This window comes from Pundamilia nyererei, unplaced genomic scaffold (genome assembly GCF_000239375.1).
Source record: "Pundamilia nyererei isolate P.nyererei 1_Seehausen unplaced genomic scaffold, PunNye1.0 scaffold00009, whole genome shotgun sequence".
Classification (NCBI taxonomy): domain Eukaryota; kingdom Metazoa; phylum Chordata; class Actinopteri; order Cichliformes; family Cichlidae; genus Pundamilia; species Pundamilia nyererei.
The window spans coordinates 5,794,647-5,815,523 of record NW_005187410.1 but is presented as its reverse complement, the minus strand read 5'-3'; the positions used below and the strand labels follow the sequence as shown (position 1 = coordinate 5,815,523).

Here is a 20,877-nt window from a genome sequence, read left to right as displayed (position 1 = left end):
GGGGGTAGCAGTGACATTTAGTAGAGCTGTGGGATGACTTTACATTATTTATATTCTTTGTCAATTATGTGAATTTGTTTGTCAGGAGTTGTGAATGTTGAAAAAAAATAATGAAGAAGCTTGTGGCGCCTTCATTGATTTAAAGATGAAGCACTTAGTTTGCCCTCAGTCACTCGGTTGATTCTCAGGCTGACAATATAAATTTGCGTGGGAAGGCAGAGGAATGACATATTGCTGATATCTGGCTTGTGGCACCACTGTGGACATATTTATTCCTTGAAAAGAGCATTTAGTGCTTTTGGATCTATATGAAGGTTTTTTTTTTTAACCCAGTCTGTGTGGGTTGTGTTACGTTGTAAATGAGTTTTTCCTCATCCATGGTTTACTCTCGATGCCACATTTTAGGTCAAGATGACACATTTCAGATGACCAGTAACCACAAATCCCAAGTTTAACGACAAGCAACAAGTTTGTTGCTCATAATAGCAAGAATCTGACACTGTTGTGAGTGGGAGTGTGGTTCTGATTGCATGGGGCAAACAATACAGCTTTTGAGGGAAAAAAAGGAAGTTGTTTATGTAAATGTGTAGGAAGTAGAGGCTGCTTTGAGCACATCACCATCACTTCCTATGACTAAATTATATGTAAGATGAGCATACAGAGACATTTCCCATAGTGACACATCTCAATCAGGTTATCAGGCAACTGCAGCTGACAGTAATCCAATGCTTTATGACCTTGATCCTATAGTGATAAAAGAGACATTGCACATGCTGTATCAGGGCAAAAGGTGCAACAACCATAGAATACTTATCATCCATTTGTTACTGTTGTCATTCACAAGGCAACACTAGTAAGGTTGTCAACAGGGTGGAAAGAATAACAATCCTGTGTCTCACTGTCAGCTGGGTTGAACAAAACTTTTAAGCTAAAAATATAAGATGAAGAAGCCGTTTCAGCAGAGGGATTTATTCTTCAAGACAATTTCATAACAATCTTATTGCATACGTAAGTGCCTGTGGGTGTAGGACAAGAGGTATAGATATTTTATTTTGTTTTACTTTCTCCAAAGCCTGAGGTGGTTCAAATTAAATTCCCAAAACGACAAAACTGTGATGTGTATCACAATGTGGGTACGGGGCTTATCAAAGTTCAGAAAAGTACAATTTAGAAGGTTTTTCAGGAGCCGGCTTAACAGAAAACATAAATAATAAATAATTTGATAAACAAACTCAAAAAATACAAACTCAATTCAGAAAAGATAGATATATAGATATAGATAGATAGATAGATAGATAGATAGATAGATAGATAGATAGATAGATAGATAGATAGATATAGATATGTGTGTAAATGAGAATACAAAATTAGAAGAGCAAAGAAAATCTATACAGAAACTATGCAAACATGATCAGTGCTAGTCCAGTTTGTCCTCTTTTTACCATGCAATACTTAAAAAAATATCAAAAGGACATTTAGAGAAAACGGCTTACAAAAAGCAGCAATTACAGCTAGCAAGATAAAAATACTCTGTCCTGGATTATAGGTATTACGGTATTAAGATACTGCGTTGGCTAAAGCCACAGAGTGCCGCGGTGTTGTATGAGAACATTTTATGTGACAAGAAAATCTCCAGTCAAAATTGTATTTTTTTTATTTGCTTTTTGAGCGTCTTAAAACAGCATGCTGTCCTCTTGTGCAGTCATTCATTTTGATAAATGTGGGATCTGACTCTGTTTGGCTTGCTGGTCATGCCACGATGGCCCAGATGCATCCATCTTTTAAGAGTAAAGGCAAAATATAAATATCAATAAAAAGACATTCAGGCGACTTAATAATTTATCATTTTACTAAGCTTTAAATGATATACCGTGATCCTATTTTGTCATATTAGTCTTCATTTTTGAACGTAGATACAGAGAGGAAATGAATACTGGCACAATAAGTTCTCCAAACTTTGTTTTTCATCACCTCTGAGATTTTTGCAGTCCGAAATGCCAAACAAATCCAAATCCCCTGATAATTTGCAGGTCTCAGCAATCCATTATTAACGGCTTGACTTTCTATGAAGTCAATTTTGTGACCATTATATCTCACTATGCTTTTAATATCCCACATATCCTTATTATGGTTTTCTGAGAAAATACACAAAACCAGCATATAAAGGATCCATGTAATGCCTTACATCTGCAATCCAGTTGGATAATTGTTTCAGGGATCTTGGCCAGACGCAAAAGCACAGCTTGTCCACAAGTATATGCTGTATACAAGTTAAAAGGTCACATTATGCTCCATTTTCCTGCAGTCTCAAATCGGCCTATATATGGCAAAGATCCAAACATGACCCACCCTCTGGCGTGGAGATGTACAAATTCCATTACATTTGTGGTTTAGCTTACAAAGATCACATACTTTATACTACCAGATGGGTATAAGATAGTTGCAATGATAGATATGTCATGAGTTTCTGCTGTTACAGACAGCTGAATGTTACAGTGGCTGAATCTGCTGTGGAATTTTTTTTGTAGCTGCAAATGAAATTTACGAAACCATAAACGTGGTTTATTAAACGAAGAGAGGCACAGGAAGGGAAGTCAGTAAAAACCGCAGATATTGGAAAATGCATAATATAATAAAAATGGGTGCATAATAACTGAGCTAAAATCATGTGGGGGGGGGGGTATATACTTTTTTGGATGTTATCATGCTGATAATCAAATTGCCCCAATAACTCTGTTTTACAGTTCGTCACTTTTTTAAGTTAAAATCAAAGGTCAGCCAGCCGCTATAATGCCAAAACAGTATTTTTTCCACAAACACTGATTTTATTTAATTCCTTCCATACATTGTCCATTTTCCCCCTCATCGACTAATGCTGGTGCCATAAAGGCTCTGCTACATTTCATATGTGTCAATTCATTAATGAGGCGCACTGGCCCCATTACACTGTACGCTGCTTGCATCTCTGGGGAACAGGGGTAGCAGGGGAAAGCAGGCTTGCCAATGATTGCTCTGTTTTCCATAGTGCATAGCTTCCCTTTAATCATCTCCCTTTTTCAAAGTTCGCCTGTCGTAGCCTTGGGCGAGTCACATGCACAAACTCAACGCCGCTTCATCAATATTCTGTCATTTTTTCCTCACCACGGGATCTTTGTGTGATACATTTTGCTCACTATGATAAACCATATTGCCTAACTGTGTAGTTACCATGGGACTGAGCAAATGGTTTGAGGCGAAAAGACTTAAAATGGGCCATGACAGTCCCGTTCAGTGACAGGATGTAAGTACAACATGAGCTACATCAATAAAGTCATTTATAAGGGAAATACTTGATCTTCATGTGTGTGTGTGTGTGCTTTATGTGCAGAATCCAGTATACACAAACCTAGATAAGGTTGGGCTTTAACAACACCTGTGTATTGACTTATGACTAATGAAGTCTTCAAATGCCCCTATGATCACAACGGATACCAGCATCATTTTGTAAGACATCCTTTTTTCTGTTGCTATTCACAATTTAATATAATCCACTTTACAAAGTGATCAAATCTGATAAATATAGCCTTAAAAGTCTAAAGATGTTGGTTTGTAATTATGCATCTTACACTTTTATTTTTGGAGACAGGTTTTTTTCCCACAAGTTTTTCAAGGTACACAGAGATTCACTGTCACGTTGAATTAAAGGCATGATGAATTGTTTCCTCTACAACACTTATGAAGTCTGTATAATGTTGAAAATAAAGTTATGCCTCCAGGGTGCTGCAGAAGCGAGCGCACAAATTCAGTTCAACTTTCAAAACTTAATTTTACAACATAGTAAGACAGCGTGATAGCAAATCTGGTTTGACGCACTTATGCGATTGCATCAATGCAATGTACAGTATTAAATTAAGGCAGACGTTTTAAAATCGGTGTTTCGGCCGCAGTAATAAGTGATAAATATTCATTAGCTTTGTTTATTGCCCCCATATCTTCCCCACAATTTCTGTCAGGTATATAATTAAAATGGATCACACAGCATTTACACTATTGTGTGAATGCCAGGTTGCAAATCGAAACAAATGCAAAATAATAGCCAGATTTGTGTAACAATACAGTTTTACTTTACTTCGTGCATTCGCTCTAAGGAAGCAGCATAGTAACGGCGTGACAGCGCTGTCACCAGGAGACGCGCTGCTCTGGTTGAGGCTTTCTTGGGCTGTTCATGTCAAATCATGTTTTGGAATCCTGCTGTGGCAGATTTCTACCAGGACATAATCAGTTGTAATCAAGTTAAACGAGGAGGAAGTTAAAGAAAGTGCTGCAGCCTGCAGAATGATCCTTAAAAAATGGATTTATCATGAGCACGTGGCATGTAGCCCAGCAGTCTGTGGGGTGGGGTGATGATATGACATCACTCCAATGTCATATCAAGCCACATAGCTTGTAAGTGGTTGTGATGTTTTCTAACCATGATTTGCTTTTGGTGTACCATTTTCATTTGTGTTAGCACTGCAAGATTAACAGCGGAGTGATGTCTTTCTGATCTCATCTATTGTGAAGTCACAAAGGGGAAACATTGTTTGCTTTTGCCCTCTGTTGATGGATATTGATTGGATGAAAACAGCCCACATCTATATGCAGTCTGGTAGTTACCTGCTCCAAGCAACACTGCCAGTCACCTTTGAGGCAAATGTTTCCAGACAAGGACAAAGCAGACACAACGATGTGGAGACAACTGCTACTCGAAACATCATCGGAGAGGTCATTTGCTTGATGTGCTTCAGGCTAACCAATGTTATTTCTACTGAATCATTTTAATAATATGCTAAAAGTACTTTAAAGCCAGATGGCAAGCCTTGGTTGAAAGATTCTGCTGTTTATGAGTTGACTTGAACTGATGAGGAGGATTTTATGACATGTTGGACACCAGACTTAATAGTCATGTCTAGGGACTTATACCCACAGGGATTCAGTCCCCTGTGACTTGACACCATGACGGCTGATTTGTCAACAGCCTTACCACAGGAGACTGCATTAGTTCCTCAGTGTGACTGGGTAAAAAATCTAACTTGATCACAGTTGTGATGAACATGCAAAGTTATTCTTACTGTGGCCTTCCTCCTTGTGAGAAACTATTTGGTCTGTCCTCAAATTGGTCACTGGTCAGGGAAAGAGACTTGTGGCATGGCCAAGGACTTGGTATGAGCAGAACCGACTCCCTGACCCCTGTAATTGAGATGCAGGAAGAATACTGCATTCGTATCAAATGAAAAACTATTTTAACGCAGACAGGAGGAGCAGTTGCCAGGGAAAATAAGTTGATCGAGGAGTTGTCTGCCCCTTGTGGTTTAGTGGGAAGACCTGCTGTCGAGTCTATGATTAGATTGAACGTGCACTAATTTAGTACAGACTTGCAGCAGATGGATGTGTGCCGTGTCAAACAGTGACGACAACCCCAGATATGTGCTTATGAAAAGGACTGGTTGTTAATTAAGCAAGATAGGTGCTTATTACAGAGAGAGAGAGGAAAGGAGATGTACCAGCTGACTGAAAAGCCAGGGGACATACTCTGCACAGGTCAGCTTGGGGAGCACTGAAAATGCAGTGTGTGTGCTGAGAGCAAAAGTTATGTAGTCTGGCCGCATATTTCTTTTTTACCGAAAGGCACATAGCACGTACAGACATCATTCTACGGCCAGATAAGAGCTTAGGGCCCTGACATTGTGCCGTCACTGGGAGTGTGACTGCAACTTCAAAGCCAGCGACACGTCAGCTTTTGATCTGAGAATAGGCAAGGGCGTCTGAAAACCACTGGTCAAAGTATAGTTCACTCACATTTCTGTTCTGAGCTGAAAGATGGCACACAGCTGCCACACTGTTAGAGAGCCACGAGAACTTATGATCTGTCTGCCTGCACACTCAGCTGTGTGCACAGAAAAACAGCATGGGTGATAAATATTGTAAGAAACACTTTAAGTGTGTGCAAACACAAAGACTTTAAGCCCGTTAACACCGGAATCTCATATGCTCATATGGCTGATTTTTGGAAATAATTACTCTCTGTAAACATTTCCTCATGTTTGTCCACGTGAGCTTGCCAACAGCTTTTTACAGCGAGTAAACACTGTATCGCATATCCGGGCTGTTTGGGCAGATTTCATTTGAGGTGAAAAAGGCAAGTTTAAAGGTGAGGTTATGTTTGGATCATAGCACGCTAAGCTGTGTGAGCTGTAATACATTACAGGCTACTTTCCATTGCTGTTGCTGAATTTATTTTCTGTGGTTTGGTGCTGTTAAAAAAAAATCTCTGCTTATCTTTTCTTGTGGAAATAAGAGCTATAAAGAGACAAAAAAGAACTGGACAATTAAATAAATGCATGATCAACTGCATTGCACACACACACACACACACACACACACACACAGTGCTCGTTAAAATTCAAAATAATTAAAATGAAAGCTTGGATAAAATGATTCAATACAGAAAGGATAGAGAAGACTGAGCTTATTCTGTGTATCAAAGTCGGAAGACACCAGAGGCTTTACCCACAAATCTCCTTTGAATGGGAGCTCTGTTGTAAGATCACGGGTCAGCTAGGCATGAAAGTTTCACTTACATTTAGAACTAAAGCAAGACAGAAAAAGACCAAAAAGAGTGGGGACCTTGCAGAGTCACAGCGAGTAGGCAGAGAGAGAGAACAACGCAGTGAAGAAATATATGGTTCATGACAGGAAACAGGGCAATGGGGTAAAAGAAGAAAAAAAATATGTCTGAGGAGGGAAGTGGAGAGTTGACAGTGGTACTGCAGTGGTGCTCCATACATGATTAAGCTTCAAGGTAAATATAATTATATATTATTTTTGTTTAAGCTAAGGAGAAGATGTTTAAAAGATAAACCTGGTCATGCTCTTTACTTTATTATTGTCATCAAATTCATAAAAAAAATCATAACCTACAAAAAGGTTATGAATATTGATCTTGAAGCCAAATCCTGATTTAGCTTATTCACTTGTGCAACGTAGCTCCATTGTATTTTTCGTTTGTTTGTTTCTATTTTAATTAAGACATATTACCTCCCCATACAATTGCACTGGGCAACATGTATCTTAAGAGCAATAAACAGGGCCCATTTGTTGTGGCTGTATATATACTGCATCCTGCGGGCGCAAGTACCCGTTCGTGCACCAAACGTGGATTAATCAGCCACTTTAAATTGTGCTCAGCAAATAAACTCCTGCTTGGGAAACATTTGTAACTTCCCGGTGCCCAGTTGCTGTAAGAAATTCATAAGCCTCTTTTAAAAGTTAAACTACATGCATTTACGTCTCCTGAGTAACCAGCAGGGGAGAGGATAAATGCCACATGCACAGCTGGGAAGTTGGGAAGTACTCAGAGAGTGAGGGACTAAGTAGCACCTGTTTGGTTTTGCGCCGTTCATGGAATTCATCAACAAGAAGCAATATGCATTAAATGTATTATGCATTTATTATGCACAACGTATATATTCCAAATATATAAGCTGTCATGTCAGCTGTTACCGGTATATAATAATAAGCTTTACTACATTAATAATAACACTGCTGTATAGTTCACATTTGTGTATTTTTTTTGCCAAAGTTAAAGGATTTATCTTAATTCAATATTGGAATTAATAAACTGTTACAGTTGTTAAAGAAACATTTAAAGACATGCATTTGCACACTGTATCACTGGTAGATCAGTGAATAAAGATACAGCACTGTTCCTGTAAGTAATATATAATATAGATGATATGATGCATAAAACAGAACAAGAGCAAGGCTACGTACATCCCTGCAGGATTGGCCTCAAAGACCTTTATAGTGCCTATAAAGAATAGGAAATATATGCCTATATATCTATATATACCACTTTTTTTTTCAGTGCAGACAGTATATACACTGTATATTTAAAATTATAGAATACATAGCAAATATATATCATTGCAGGAGAAGATGGTTTAATGGGTTTTCAAATGGCTCATTTAGCTCTGTTTATTTAAATAATTATTTAAAATATTTTTAATGAAAATCAAGAGCTACGTTTCTGCGCTGATCTGTCATATTTAAACCATTTAGAAATTATTCAGAAGACATCATTCAGTGGAAAACATCTGTACAGTTAGCAGCGTTTGAAGATAAGTCTTTTTAGCAGCACTTCTAATATCTTAAGGTCCTTGTATTGTCGGTGTTTTATATGGTCCTTAAATTTAGAAGTTATTGAAGTCCTGGGACTGAATAATAATCTAAAAATGAATACAGCTTGCACTTCTATTGAGTAAATGCTTCTATCAACTCCCTCATCAGCCCTTATTATAGATTGTAGATATCTCACACTAATGCCACCTTTAGTGTCATTAGGAATTGGAGCAGCTATCACATAGCATGATAATAGTCATTTGTTAGGATGTCACTGAAAACAAATGCTATGTAATATCCTGATGTGAGGCGCCGGGGAGGTGCTGTGTCTGTGATCGTCATTGTGATTTTAATGAGAATGTCAGTGCTGTCAGTAATAGGTAGCAGATTATAAAAAGAATCGCATATCTCCGCTCTGCTTCCTCACATACCATGGGGACATGCGTTTCTTCTACACCGTCTTTTGTGTGTATGTGTCTGCGTGTGTGTGTTTTTTGTGTGTGTGTAATTTTGTCTTCCATTAGGCTTTCTGCTGACATCTGTTTGGATGTCATGTCTTCCATCTATGTTTGGCCACATGGAGCTGAACTTTGATGTTAAAGAAGCTTCATTAGCAAACATAATTAGTTTCAATTTGCAAGGTTATTTTGTCACTTTCATTTCCTCCCTGGATTTTTCGTCTACTCACTTTCATCTCACCAGATCTCAAAGACATACTGCCATCTAGTGGCCTTTGCAGTTAGTTGCATTTGAGGGTTATTTGTTGGAGTGGTAGTATTTGTTCATAGGCAACGTCCAGTTAGACGAGAGGCAGACTTTTCTCAGAGGCTTGTTTATAATTGTGTTAAGTTTGCAAAACCTTTCTCTTTTGCAAACTTAACACAGACTTTTTAGGGGGTTTTTTTTCAGTTCATGAATCTTTCAGATTTTTAAAATTCTGTTTCAAATAGGATAATAAATTAGCTGCTGCTTAAAATACCTTTTCACTTGCATCCACGTGAAATAATGGCCACACAATACTTGATAGAGGTATTAATCGAATGTTTTCATATGTGTCATTCCTAGTTCAGTTCCCACTTTCACAGGTTCTGTTTTTTGCCAGCAGATCCTGAGGAAAACTGAATCTCACTTGTTAGACTTAACTTAATGTATGAGGTTTAGTCAAACATTGCCAGTCAATCTCTTGTATTGAGTGTAGCCTCGACCCTCTGGGCAGTATCAGAGCTGCTCAAGTGCTTTGGCATCAGTGTGACAGGATTAACACATCAAAAGCAGTGTCAAGGCCTACAGCAGCGTCACACAGTCAGTACAGCACCTTTCATGTTCTGCTCAGGTTCTCTACAATTTCACGTAAGCCAACAGCAAGTCAGACGGAAAAAGATAATGGAGCCAACCTGCTGCTATCAGGCTTTCCCTCAGCTTCAGTGAAATATGTCAAATTCTGTGTGTTTGATGAAAGATTGGAGTTCAACAGGCTCAAGTCAGGAAACGATATCTGACTTTGTCACATGGCTGGGATGCAAAGGAGCATTTATGTCTGGCATTCAGTTTGAAATGATTGCTGCAAGCCTGCATAGTCTTCCTTTCCATGATGCAAACATTTGATAGTCAACAGAGAAGGAAAAATTAAACCCAAATCGTTTGGTACGAGTTCAAGTGCGAAGATGTCTTCCTGAGGTTTATAATCAGCTTGTTAAGGTGTGTTAGTGAGCAAAAGTGAAATGCTTCTCTACCTTTTTCACACGAGATGCATCCAGAGTAACAGTAAGCTTTATTCATCTCACTCAAATGCAAGTTTTCAACCTGCCATTTCTCATCCACTGTGTGTCAGAAATGTCTTAGTTTAATTTAGTGTTTATATTTTCTCTCAAATGATTTTACAGCCGCATACTGTTGTTAGTAACACTGTGGGATTTGGTTTTTTAATGACTAATCATGACTGTCAGTAATAGTAATATTATAGGAGCTTTACCTTACAATATAAACCACCTTGAGGCAATTGTTGTTATGATTTGATGCTATAGAAATAAGAAATAGGAGCATTTGAGAGGACTGTCATGTACTTTTTAGAAAAACAGCACATTGTCTTTTTCATATGTCATACATATATTAGGAGACATAATGCCTTATTGACTTCAATTTGTGTAATTACTTCAATCAGTTTGACTTTGTAGACATTTTCTCTTTAGCTGCTATTTTTTTATTACATTAACTCTGCAGAGTTTTTAGATACAAAAAGACTGTTTTGAAACATAATGAATAGCTTATAGCTGTTAATAAACGCCATATTAATGTGCAATAAAAATGTAATTCAGTAAATATTTCTGACCATCTATTCTTGTAGGTACTGCTGGACTCGTATTTTGTTTAATATTTGGGGCTGTGATGTGAGGAACTGAAGTGAAACTGATTTTTCTGTATTAATGTTACATTGTAAGCATATGAAAACATCAATAACATCCCTGAAACTGTATTTATGATATGTATCATCCTTGATTGGAAATCAGACTTCATGTACTTATACAGGAGGCTTTTTTCCTATCTCACAATGACCCCTGTCCTTGTGTAGGTGGTTGACATAAAAGAGAAACTAAAGGACTTCAAGAAATTTTGGTCCAACCTGCCTGAGGCGATGTGTGTAGAAGACAGAGTGACCGCTGGAAATGCCAGCGAAGAGGAGTGCTGGAACGGACACACCAAGGGCAGGTAAGGGCAACAGAGCCTGAAGCTAATGCCAGCTAACACAAAAGGGTAGAAGTCCAAAGTCTGTTCAACCTGCTTCATATTAAGAAGTCTAAGCCTAGAATTAAGAATCAGATTATGTGCTTTCACCTGCTCTGCAAGAGCTTAGCATGCGTTTTGATTTGAACTAAAAGTAAGCTGTTGTCTTAAACATTATAAAAAACAAACTTTTCTATGTGGTTTCAATTCATCTCGTGTAAAATATCATTTGATTCCATGCGTTTTGAATTTGGTGGCATATTTGTGAAATTGTGTTTTTCTTCTTCTTCTTCTTCTTCTTTTGTTTTTAAATGTTCAACCAGCATCTAGATTCATCTGTTATTTTGGTTTCATTTTAAAAAGCTAACATTTGCATTAGGGCTCCAGATTCCCCAGCCGTTACTGATCTAACTGAGAAATCGATTTTTGCTTTTAATCGTTATATCAACTATATGATTTTGAATATTTTAAACTTCTTTAATTGTTTTAATTGATATTCAATGCTATGTTCAGTGGTAGAAAAAACAACATCAATTAAAGAAGTGAAATTTTGCCTCTTTCACCTCAGCAAAATTTCAGACGTGTGTATTTTCGAGAGTGATCTGGACTTATGGAGAACAATTGCTGCTGTGTCAGATGATCTGTGGAATTCCATCACATGACGACCTGCCGCTTATTTATCGAGCAGGAGTGCATTCAGCTGACACGTTTTCCCGAGAGAAATATGTCAAAAGAATGTCAGAACATTACCCTACACGACTGGGTCAAATGTTCATTTTGCCAACATTGTTGTTACCTCAAAGAGCAATTCCCAAGTGCTGTACTGGACCCATGACTCAAAACATTTATGGAATTCGACCGTGTTTAGCCTGTCTCTGTTTTTGTTGAGTGAATGCTTCTGATGAGATTTCAGAGAAAGCAGTCTATAACAACTAAACAAAGTAAAGGTTTTCTTTGTTTAGCAACAAAACAGTATCAATGAAAGCTGTTTTCTTTTTTCTTTTCTTTTTCCATCAAGGTACTTTCCTGAGGTCCAAAAGGATGGCCTTACCAACCAGGTGAATAACCCTGAAGTGGGTGTTGACATCACACGCCCAGACACACTCATCCGTCAGCAGATCATGGCTCTGAGGGTGATGACTAACAAGCTGAAAAATGCCTACAATGGCAATGATATCTACTTTCAAGACTCAAGTAAGCCATTTGCCACTTCTGTCATACACACAAACAACTCACTACTAATAAGCTGTCTGCCTAACCCTAAGGCAAAGGTGATCAGCGTCAGTAAAACTGCAAGCAGAACTAAAGGTGCAAATAACAAAAATTGTATAATAATAATAATAATAAACAAAAACAACAACAAAAAAAACGTATCTTCTGCCAGGTTTATGAAATTTTGAGACGTCACACTGAGTGTGCAAAATCACGTTCTGTTTAACTGTACAAATGACACAATTGTCAAAGGAGCTTGCAAAGAAAAGCGTCTGGACTTCTTTAAGTTGCTTGAAGACGTTTCACCTCTCATCCGAGAAGCTTCTTCAGTTCTAAGGTCAAATGGTGGAGAGTCCCAGATATAAACCTAGTGGGAGTAACCCCCCAAAGAGGGACAAAAGGACCCCTGGTGATCCTCTAATCGCCTGAGCCAAGGTGTGAAAATGGGTGTGGGTCCCAATCAGCCAGGGATTCGGGTGAGCTCATTGTGAAACCTGGCCCCATCTTATCATGCGAATTCCTGAGGTCAGATGACCCAGGATGTGAGGGGGTCCTTTTGTCCCTCTTTGGGGGGATACTCCCACTAGGTTTAAATCTGGGACTCTCCACCATTTGACCTCAGAACTGAAGAAGCTTCTTGGATGAGAGGTGAAACATCTTCAAGTAACTTAAAGAAGTCCAGACGCTTTTCTTTGTAAGCTCCTTTGACTACGATGACCTGGATGACTGAGAACCTTCACAGACAAATGACACAATTACACTAATAGACAAAAAATAAAGAATCACAAGTAAATACTCACTGCTAAGTTCATTTTAGCCACTTGGGGGCAGTAGAAATAGGGAGACACATTTTTTAAACATCTTTGCAGATTTTTACTTAATGTCTACTTGATGAATAAAAGTTTAGCATTGAGTCTAATTTAAGAATTGTTTTAAGTCTCCCATAAGTTGATGAGAAATATATTTGAAGCTGAATGCTTGACTGTGTTAACCAGGCAGTGTCTGTTTATTATTTACTGTTTAGCATGCGTGTAGTGTGTATATATTAGCATATCTGAACAACACTGAGTTTGTGATACAATGTGCTGACCGTAAAATTAAGACAATTTAAGAGACTAAAGGAAAACAGAGAATGACACATTTCCCACCAGGTGGGTGATAATCATGTGATATTTAAACCCTTTAATTTATACATGAGAAAGTTCCACAGTGTCTGCTGGAGATTTTGAGCAATGTTACACTGCTATTGCAGTGCTGTGCTCATTCTGGCTTGTGTTACGGTATTGCAGGCGATGAAGGCAGTGGCTCAGGCAGTGGCAGCGGCTGCACAGAGGTCTGCCCCACATACATGGACGGTACGGCTGCGACTGAAATCCCCGTGGTGAGAGCCGACCGGAGCGGGCCTGTGGATAACTCTGCCCCGCTCTGTGCACCATCTGTAGCACTGCCAACCATGCTGGCCCTTTCAGCCTTGGCACTTCAGCGACAGTGGAGATAATGCTAGAGGAACAGGCTAAACATGGACAGCAGGGGTTTGTTTTTTTTCCTTTTTTTCCCTTTTTTTTTGCAGTTTTTTGTATTCAGGCAGATTGGAGCAGACAGCATTCAGACTGCCAGCTTCAAGGCAAGAAGAGTCTGCTCTGAAAAAGAGAGCAGTCAAGCATCATGAGTTCCCACTTTCCCAAAGATTGTGCAGTGCCATCCTTAGACTTGATATGTTTTGGCATCACTTCACCATCTAACAGCGATGCCACCCCTACTAACTCTGCTTCTGAGATTTTAGTAAAGGTATTATTGTAGGTCTTAATGTGGAAAAATATAACACGCACTTTGATTGTTTTGATTTTTTTTTTATTGCAAAAAAAATAGTTTATTGTGTGTTGGAAAAAATGTTGAGAATGTGGTCATTTTATACACGTGTTATTTTTTTAAAGCAAAGGATCCTTTGATTTGATCTGAATGGAACATGTGGTTTTAACTGACACCTTATTCCATTGTCATGAACTTATGTGCCAACTATTCATTTCTGATGAGAAGCGTAATGCTGTCATGTTTATTTTTAGATCAAATGCAGCTTCTAAATTGTGTTTCACAATCATTTTAACTGTGTCATATGGAAAGATTGTAGTTAAACTATGTCATGGGTTGGTTATGCATCTGCACAGCTTTTAGCTATTCTCTTAAAAACCTTTCAGCAGCTGCATTGTGCTTAAAGTCACTGTTAGGGTTAAGATTGACATTTTATATACTAATTTGCCTTGCAGCAAATTCATTATGTGCAAAAATATTCTCATATCAAACTGGATCCTTAGGCTTCAAGAGTAGATAGCCTGGACAGATTTATTATGGAGCAGTTACTCACGTTTAGAGAAGGTGCCGCTAATATATGGGTTATGCTGTCAAGGTAGATGCTGCCTCTGCAGCGTTGTGGTGTGCATGTCCTGGTATAAAATATATTTATACCATGTCAAATATTGTGATTGATAATATAATTAGTAAGTTAAGGGTTGCACAATGGGTCTCATGCAACCACTAAAATGCAAACTTGTCAGTAAAACTAATCAAATACAAAGAGGTGTTTAAGTGCTGCATACAAGTGTTCTTCTCCCAGCACAGAGGAGGTCATGTGAAGTCACTGAAAAGCAGGATTATCTTCTTTAACTGTGTAAATGGACGTTTACCATTTTGCACTCGAAGACCATTACTATCAGTTCTTGGGCTGCTGTAACCTCGATGTTAATTTACAGTAACTGGGGCTTTTAGCATTTTCAAAAAATACTCTAGAAATATTTACAGGATTTTGAGATGATTCATTAATACTGTAAATGTTGTTTTCCCTCTTATTTTTAAGGTTCAGTAACCAACGCATATTCTGTGTGTAAATGAACACTGTAGGACCAAAACTAAAATACTTTGTGACAGTATTAACAAGTTGAAATTACAAATTTAAAAAAAGAAAGAAAATTATATATAAATAGATAGATAGATATATAGATCTATATCTATATACATCTATATATAATAGTTGCAAAAGGTTATGGAAATATTAGGAGAAGAAGCAGCAACAGCACATAGTGGTTACTGGAAATGTAAAGAAAGGGTCTCTAAATTTATCTGGAAAGCTTGAATGGTTGCGTCTGCAGCACAGACAGGCTTGAAGCTGGCCACAGTCACCTGTGAAATGAGAATCTGTGGAGACTGGACAGAGCTGAATGCTTCAGTGAAGTTCCTCACTAGAGCGTACTTACGGAGAATGTGAGAGGCCTGGCCGTGCTGAGGGGGGCGGACAAAACCAGCCTGTATGTACGTCCACTGTTCTCTGAGAGCCCGACAGGTTCATAACCAACAGGCCTGCTAAGCTTACATTTCCAAGGAATTAGCCTGTATTAAGTCCTTTGCGGCATATCACTGAATATTTGTTGAGCTTTTTCTTTATTTCATACGAGTCACTTTTTTAACCCACATTTATTTCAAGAATATAGAGGAAATATGTCAAAGTTTCATTTAAAAGGACCCATTATTCTACATTTTGATCTCATAAGATGCCCTTTTTATTGTTTTGTATCACTGAACCTTTAATATTTTTGCAATAAAATATTGAAAATGGATGTATGGTCAGACAAATTATGACTCACAAAAATGCTCAGTTTGGGTTTTTTGTTATCTCTTTGTTTGTTTTTCAGAATTAATGCATTGCTGTTTGATTTCAAAACTAATGAGGAAAGGTTTCTATGGGGTTTTAAAATAATTTCAAACTGAGGTTTGAAGAACTAGTTGAGCAAATATGCCTTACTGTTTTTGGTGCAATTAAGATGATTGCATTTTTGTTTTATTGCTGTTCTTGAGAATAAATTCTTATTTAAAAAAAACCCAAAAACAATTTGTAATCATATATGTTTTATATATATTGATGATTGAGATGGTAAATCAGGTTAAAACTGGTTAAAGTAGAAATGCATTTAATTGAAGACTGATTTAAGAGTGCGAGGTACTTGGTAGAACAATCGTGTGATTCATTTGCTAACATGAAATTAGATGCAACAGCTAAAAAACAACATGCTATTCAAAGAGAAGATTATTATTCTGCTCTTCTTCACAGTCGTGACAGCAGACAGGGTGCTCCATTACTATGAGGTATGTTTGAGCACTCAAGCGCATTTCAGAACAACAGGTGAAATCTAGGCTTCTTCTGTGTACTTTCTATTTGTGAAATCTGCTTTTATCAGAGGTTCAAAGCCTCTGTTTCTCCGCTGACGCAGGTAGAGCACAAAGATAAGGAGAAGTACCAGGAGACCGATGAAGATTCCTCCCAGAGTGGAGCCCAGCACAAAAACAGCCGGTCCTCCATCTGCATCTGTATAGATGAAACAGGAGATGGATTGCTGAAACCTTTGCAGTTGCAGGTTCATTGAATGTGAATGAAATCTGTAAATAAGAAGATATTTATTCCAACATAACAAAAAGAGGGGTTTTTTTTTATGTTGATGAGCCAGTGCCATGGATTTGAAAGTGGTCGGCAGTGAGTTGATATTTGTTTTGAAACATGCAATGTTGCCCTGTTTTATTAGTGTTCACTGAAAGGCCACACGTGTCAGTGGCGTATATATAATTGAGAAAGTTTGCCAAAAAACTATCCATTAAAACCATAATCTGTCATTTTCAGACTTTGGTCTTGAACCGCTCATGTTGGCAGTCTAATTTAGAAAATTCTGTTTATTTTTTTTCTTTAATAATTGTATGGGTTAGGTATGTCTACTCTTCATGCAAACCCAGGCTAACTCTTTGCTTCACGCACACTGTACACACTTGAGTGAAATCAATCTTTACTCTCACCAGTAAGAAATTACATCAATTTTCCAAAAATGTCCACCTATCCCACCGATCAAAGTTTTTCTTTCACTATTTGCTCACCATCCAGGGAAATGGCATAAGAATATCCCAGCTGCTCAGATGGAACATACACTTCCTCATTAGTAATGGAAGGGAAGAAGGGAACCATGTTGTAGTCTCTGTTGTGTCCAATGGGGGCCATCTCATCTGGGAAAGTGGCGTTGGATGGAACAAACCTTCTCATCCATTCATCAAAAATAGCATCAGTGAAAGCATGGAGCACCTGCGAGGTACAAATGACAAATTTCATTTTTATTAAAATTAAAACAAAGTGTTTCAGAGATTTTTTTTATCAGAGGAAACCATTGAATTAGGTTTTCACCAGAAAGATGGGGTCATTGGCTGCAGAGTGAGCCAACGAGCTGGTTCCATTGAGCATTGAGTGGACAAGATTGTGAAGGTTATCAACGGTTTCGTCCAGTTCTCCATCTGGTTTGTCGTACCCTTCGAGAGCATTTCTGTTAGGTACAAACAACAGCATTAATTCATTTGTTCTGTGAAAGAGGTGGCATAAATGTAACATCATTAACAATGGTGAACACTCCACTTTTACCTAAAGCTAAAGGAGGAGTTGGTGAAATAGGGAGGGCTGTCAAAGTCCCGAATTCCAAGACAGCTTCTGACGTCAGTCATTGTAGGCAGAGTCCTGTTGCCTTGCCGGATCATCCCTCTCTGTATGAAACCTTCACTGGTTCCATTACAAAGGGTCACGAGACGATTGTAGTCGTCGAGACTGGAAATAAATTAGATACACGTAAAGAATTTAAATGTTTCACCAACATGTACCATGAACATTCGTTAATTGGTTACACATTTTTAATACAATTACTGACAATTGTTTCCCTCCAATCAGTATTTTCTTCTGACCTGTTACACACCACCCCCCATCTGGAGAACCGGGACTGGTTACTGATGAGGAAGGGGTTGTCTGGGTTTCTGCCTCCCAGCAGAGTGTCAGTACACACATCACACTCACTCTGCCCTGTGGCAAAGTTCCAATATGGGATTGCAAAATTCTCATTGCCAGTAAGTCTCTGCAGAAGAAAAGGAAACACTCGTGTTTCTATGAAAAAGTATTGCTAAATCAGCAACATGGCTCTATAGGGATGTTTTATAGGGCCAACTCTCTCTCGTTTATATTTTATATATATAATTTTTAGGTATACCATTTTTTTTATTGTCTTTTTTTTAATGCAAGTTTAAAGTGTCTTTGTGAAATATTCTAAGAATGATTTGTCTGTCAATTTTTCACCAAAATGTTAGTCATCAGTAAGCTTATTGAATATAACATGCAATAATCTGAGCTTTAAACAGATGTCCCTTTGACAGGTCATTTATGTTTCATCAGTGAATTTAAACAAGAATTGTGCACGCAATTTAAAAATCTGATGAGCCCAAATTTAAAAAAAATGCAAATTGTTGTGCAAAGGATACACTCCTCTACTCTCCACCACAAAAAATATAATATTTTAAGAGATGTTTAAAAAATACAAAAATAATACAAAATTCCAAATACCTGGAGTTCTCTTTCCAAACTCAGGAGGTGATACCTGTGCCAAGTAATGAATGCTGGCCCTTTGTGTGAGAAATCAATGGCTTTGAAGGGACGACCTGGACCTGGAGGAAAATGAATTGTTTCATTAGCTCCTCTTTAGTCTCACAACAGTTCTGAGCTTAATAAACACTATATCTAATGCCTAAGAATATGAATTTTATAACAAACATATGAGAACGTAAAACAAAAAGTTAAGTAAAAGCATTCCTCTTATCAGTTTATATGTTACAGAATTTTTGTAGTTACAGTAAAAAAGGTCTATACTTGGAATTTGTCAGGCTTCATAAAATTTCATTAAAAAAGGGGGAATCTGCTTTGTAGGTATAGTATTTGTCTTATTTGATATTTTTATTATTGTTATATTCCTGGAAAAAAAAAACCACACATTTAATGGTTGTAGTGGTTTTGTGTAAATATGACCATGATGGTTTACCAAGCAGAGTGTCTCTAACAGAGTAGTAATGCTGCCAGACAAAGAAGTCATAAACGGAGATGTTGGCAATCTGTGGCTCGGTTCCATTTGGTCCGAGGAGTCCGAGCCAGTGCTGAGTGGCGATGACGTAGTCTGGGTGGATGCTGCTCTTGGCCAGTTCCAGAGCGTCCAGGAACTCTTGGAGCTCTTCAGGGGTCAAGGAGTGGATATTCTTCCGCACAACGGGAGCTTTCCTCTGGTCACAGTTTGGTCCGATCCAGCCAAACTTGCACTGGCCGCAATCATAACCTGCAAAGTTACCTGCAACATAAAGAGCAAATTAATTGTCAAATTGTGCACAAACATGTAGTCACAAAACACTGTACAACAAAATAATAAAACCTAAAAATGCAGTTTAAATGCAAAAGATAAAAACAGTTACTACTGCTAAGAATCTCAACAGAAGGCCTCATTAAATAAAAAGCAGACAACAGACAAGGTTTAACACAACCCTTTACCTAGTTAAATCTAAGTCTACTTTAACCATTTACGGATTTAACTTGTCTTATTTATCTAAATAAGCTGGTCAGCACCCACCAGTACATCTGCAAGTCTGATTGAAGAATTTGGTCGGCCACCTCTCTCTGTCATCAACATTCCTTAGTCTGTACGGTCCTCCCCAGGGTTTGGTGTCGACTCGAACAGCAGTGCAGCTTCCTCTTCCCGACAGTGAGCCACACACATTGGCAGGGTCTGAGCCCACAGCAGGGCAGCACTGCTTGGACAAAATCCCCTCCACTGTGCAGCACACTCGAGGAAACTGAGCCTCTGACAGGTCAGGGCCAAAGAGTAAACAAAGAAGACCAAGACCCAGAGCAATCATGATATATCACCTGTTTCTTTCAGTCAGCAGTGACAAATCAGTTTGTAGATCAAATCTCAGCTGTAATACGCTCAATTAGTTACCCCAGAAGAGTGTGGAATCTCACTCTGCTACGGTTCCTTGCTGTGTATCTTTGAATTAGATTCAGTGATAGGTTTAATATCTACAGAAACAATTCCTGCAGCTAAATCATGTTGTGTTCCAGTTGCCTCCATGCACATTAAGAAAGCCTCTGATTTCTGTTCTTGCTTTTGTAGAGGAGGATTAAGCCACTGGTCTTGTGATGATCACCTGACAGCAGAGCTGTGAGCCACACTAAGATCCGGATGAATTAACCAAGCAACTGCCTGAAGGAACTATTAAGGATATGTATAGAGACTTTATGCCAAAGGACTCCATTGTGATTTTTATTTGTTAGCTGTGGTTGAGTCATATTCAGCTTTCCAAATAGAACAAAAATAGTTTTCAAATCAGTTCCCCGACTGCATGCCTAGTAAATCTAAATAAGAGACTAATCACTTTAATCCTGCCAGACGTTTTCTGAAAGTTTTGGAGCTTGTTAGTACAGGTTGGTTTTGAGCTTTTTGCCCTCCACATTTTCACCGCAGGTCTCAGCTGACGTCTTTTGTTATCCATGTGATCTGCGGGAAGAACAGCAGTAGAGGTATTACGACGTTGTTTCAAAGAACTCTTTTATCTTATACACACATGCAGTGTCACTGTCTGTGTGATTCCTAACAAATAAAGAGCAAAATGGCACATGACAGTATGAAACTACTGGAAAAGGTTTGATATCCATCCATTCACTTCCACTTATCCTTTTGCAGGGTTGATAATTTGTGCATATTTGATATCAGTCACATAACCAGTGGCAGAAGAACTATGATATTTTAAATACACACAGCAGAAAACCCTACAATCAAAATGCATCGACATTAATTGCTGCCTAAACTTAATACCTGGTTGTTCCACCTTTAGTAGTAACAACTGCAATCAAGCATTTGTGATAACTGGCAAAGCATATTTCACATCGCTGTGGAGGACTTTTGTCCCCCTCTTTTTTTT

The 20,877-nt window shown here is 38.3% G+C and overlaps 3 protein-coding genes across 4 annotated transcripts in view; 1 reads left to right on the top strand and 2 right to left on the bottom strand.

The window, feature by feature from the left end:
* The window catches only part of gpc6b (glypican 6b), a 78,731-nt gene extending 63,713 nt beyond the window's left edge, over positions 1-15,018 (top strand). For both annotated transcript variants that reach the window (XM_005723558.1, XM_005723557.1), the window contains 3 exons: positions 10,709-10,845; positions 11,879-12,054; positions 13,362-15,018. In XM_005723558.1, the coding sequence (XP_005723615.1) occupies positions 10,709-10,845; positions 11,879-12,054; positions 13,362-13,570 (522 nt within the window). In that variant the 3' untranslated portion in view covers positions 13,571-15,018. The remainder of the gene's footprint in view (positions 1-10,708; positions 10,846-11,878; positions 12,055-13,361) is intronic.
* A 934-nt stretch (positions 15,019-15,952) lies between these two features.
* Positions 15,953-20,198, bottom strand: dct (dopachrome tautomerase). Its single transcript, XM_005723556.1, has 8 exons — positions 19,527-20,198; positions 18,951-19,250; positions 18,479-18,579; positions 17,830-17,996; positions 17,516-17,695; positions 17,285-17,420; positions 16,984-17,185; positions 15,953-16,426 (listed from the first exon to the last, which is right to left on the bottom strand). The coding sequence occupies exons 1-8, from the start codon at positions 19,810-19,812 to the stop codon at positions 16,251-16,253; spliced, it is 1,548 nt and encodes a 515-aa protein (XP_005723613.1). The 5' UTR covers positions 19,813-20,198; the 3' UTR covers positions 15,953-16,250.
* A 203-nt stretch (positions 20,199-20,401) lies between these two features.
* LOC102204640 (multidrug resistance-associated protein 4) overlaps positions 20,402-20,877 on the bottom strand; it is an 82,302-nt gene continuing 81,826 nt past the window's right edge. Inside the window, exon 31 of the mRNA XM_005723555.1 lies at positions 20,402-20,453. Coding sequence (XP_005723612.1) covers positions 20,424-20,453 — 30 coding nt within the window. The 3' untranslated portion in view covers positions 20,402-20,423. The remainder of the gene's footprint in view (positions 20,454-20,877) is intronic.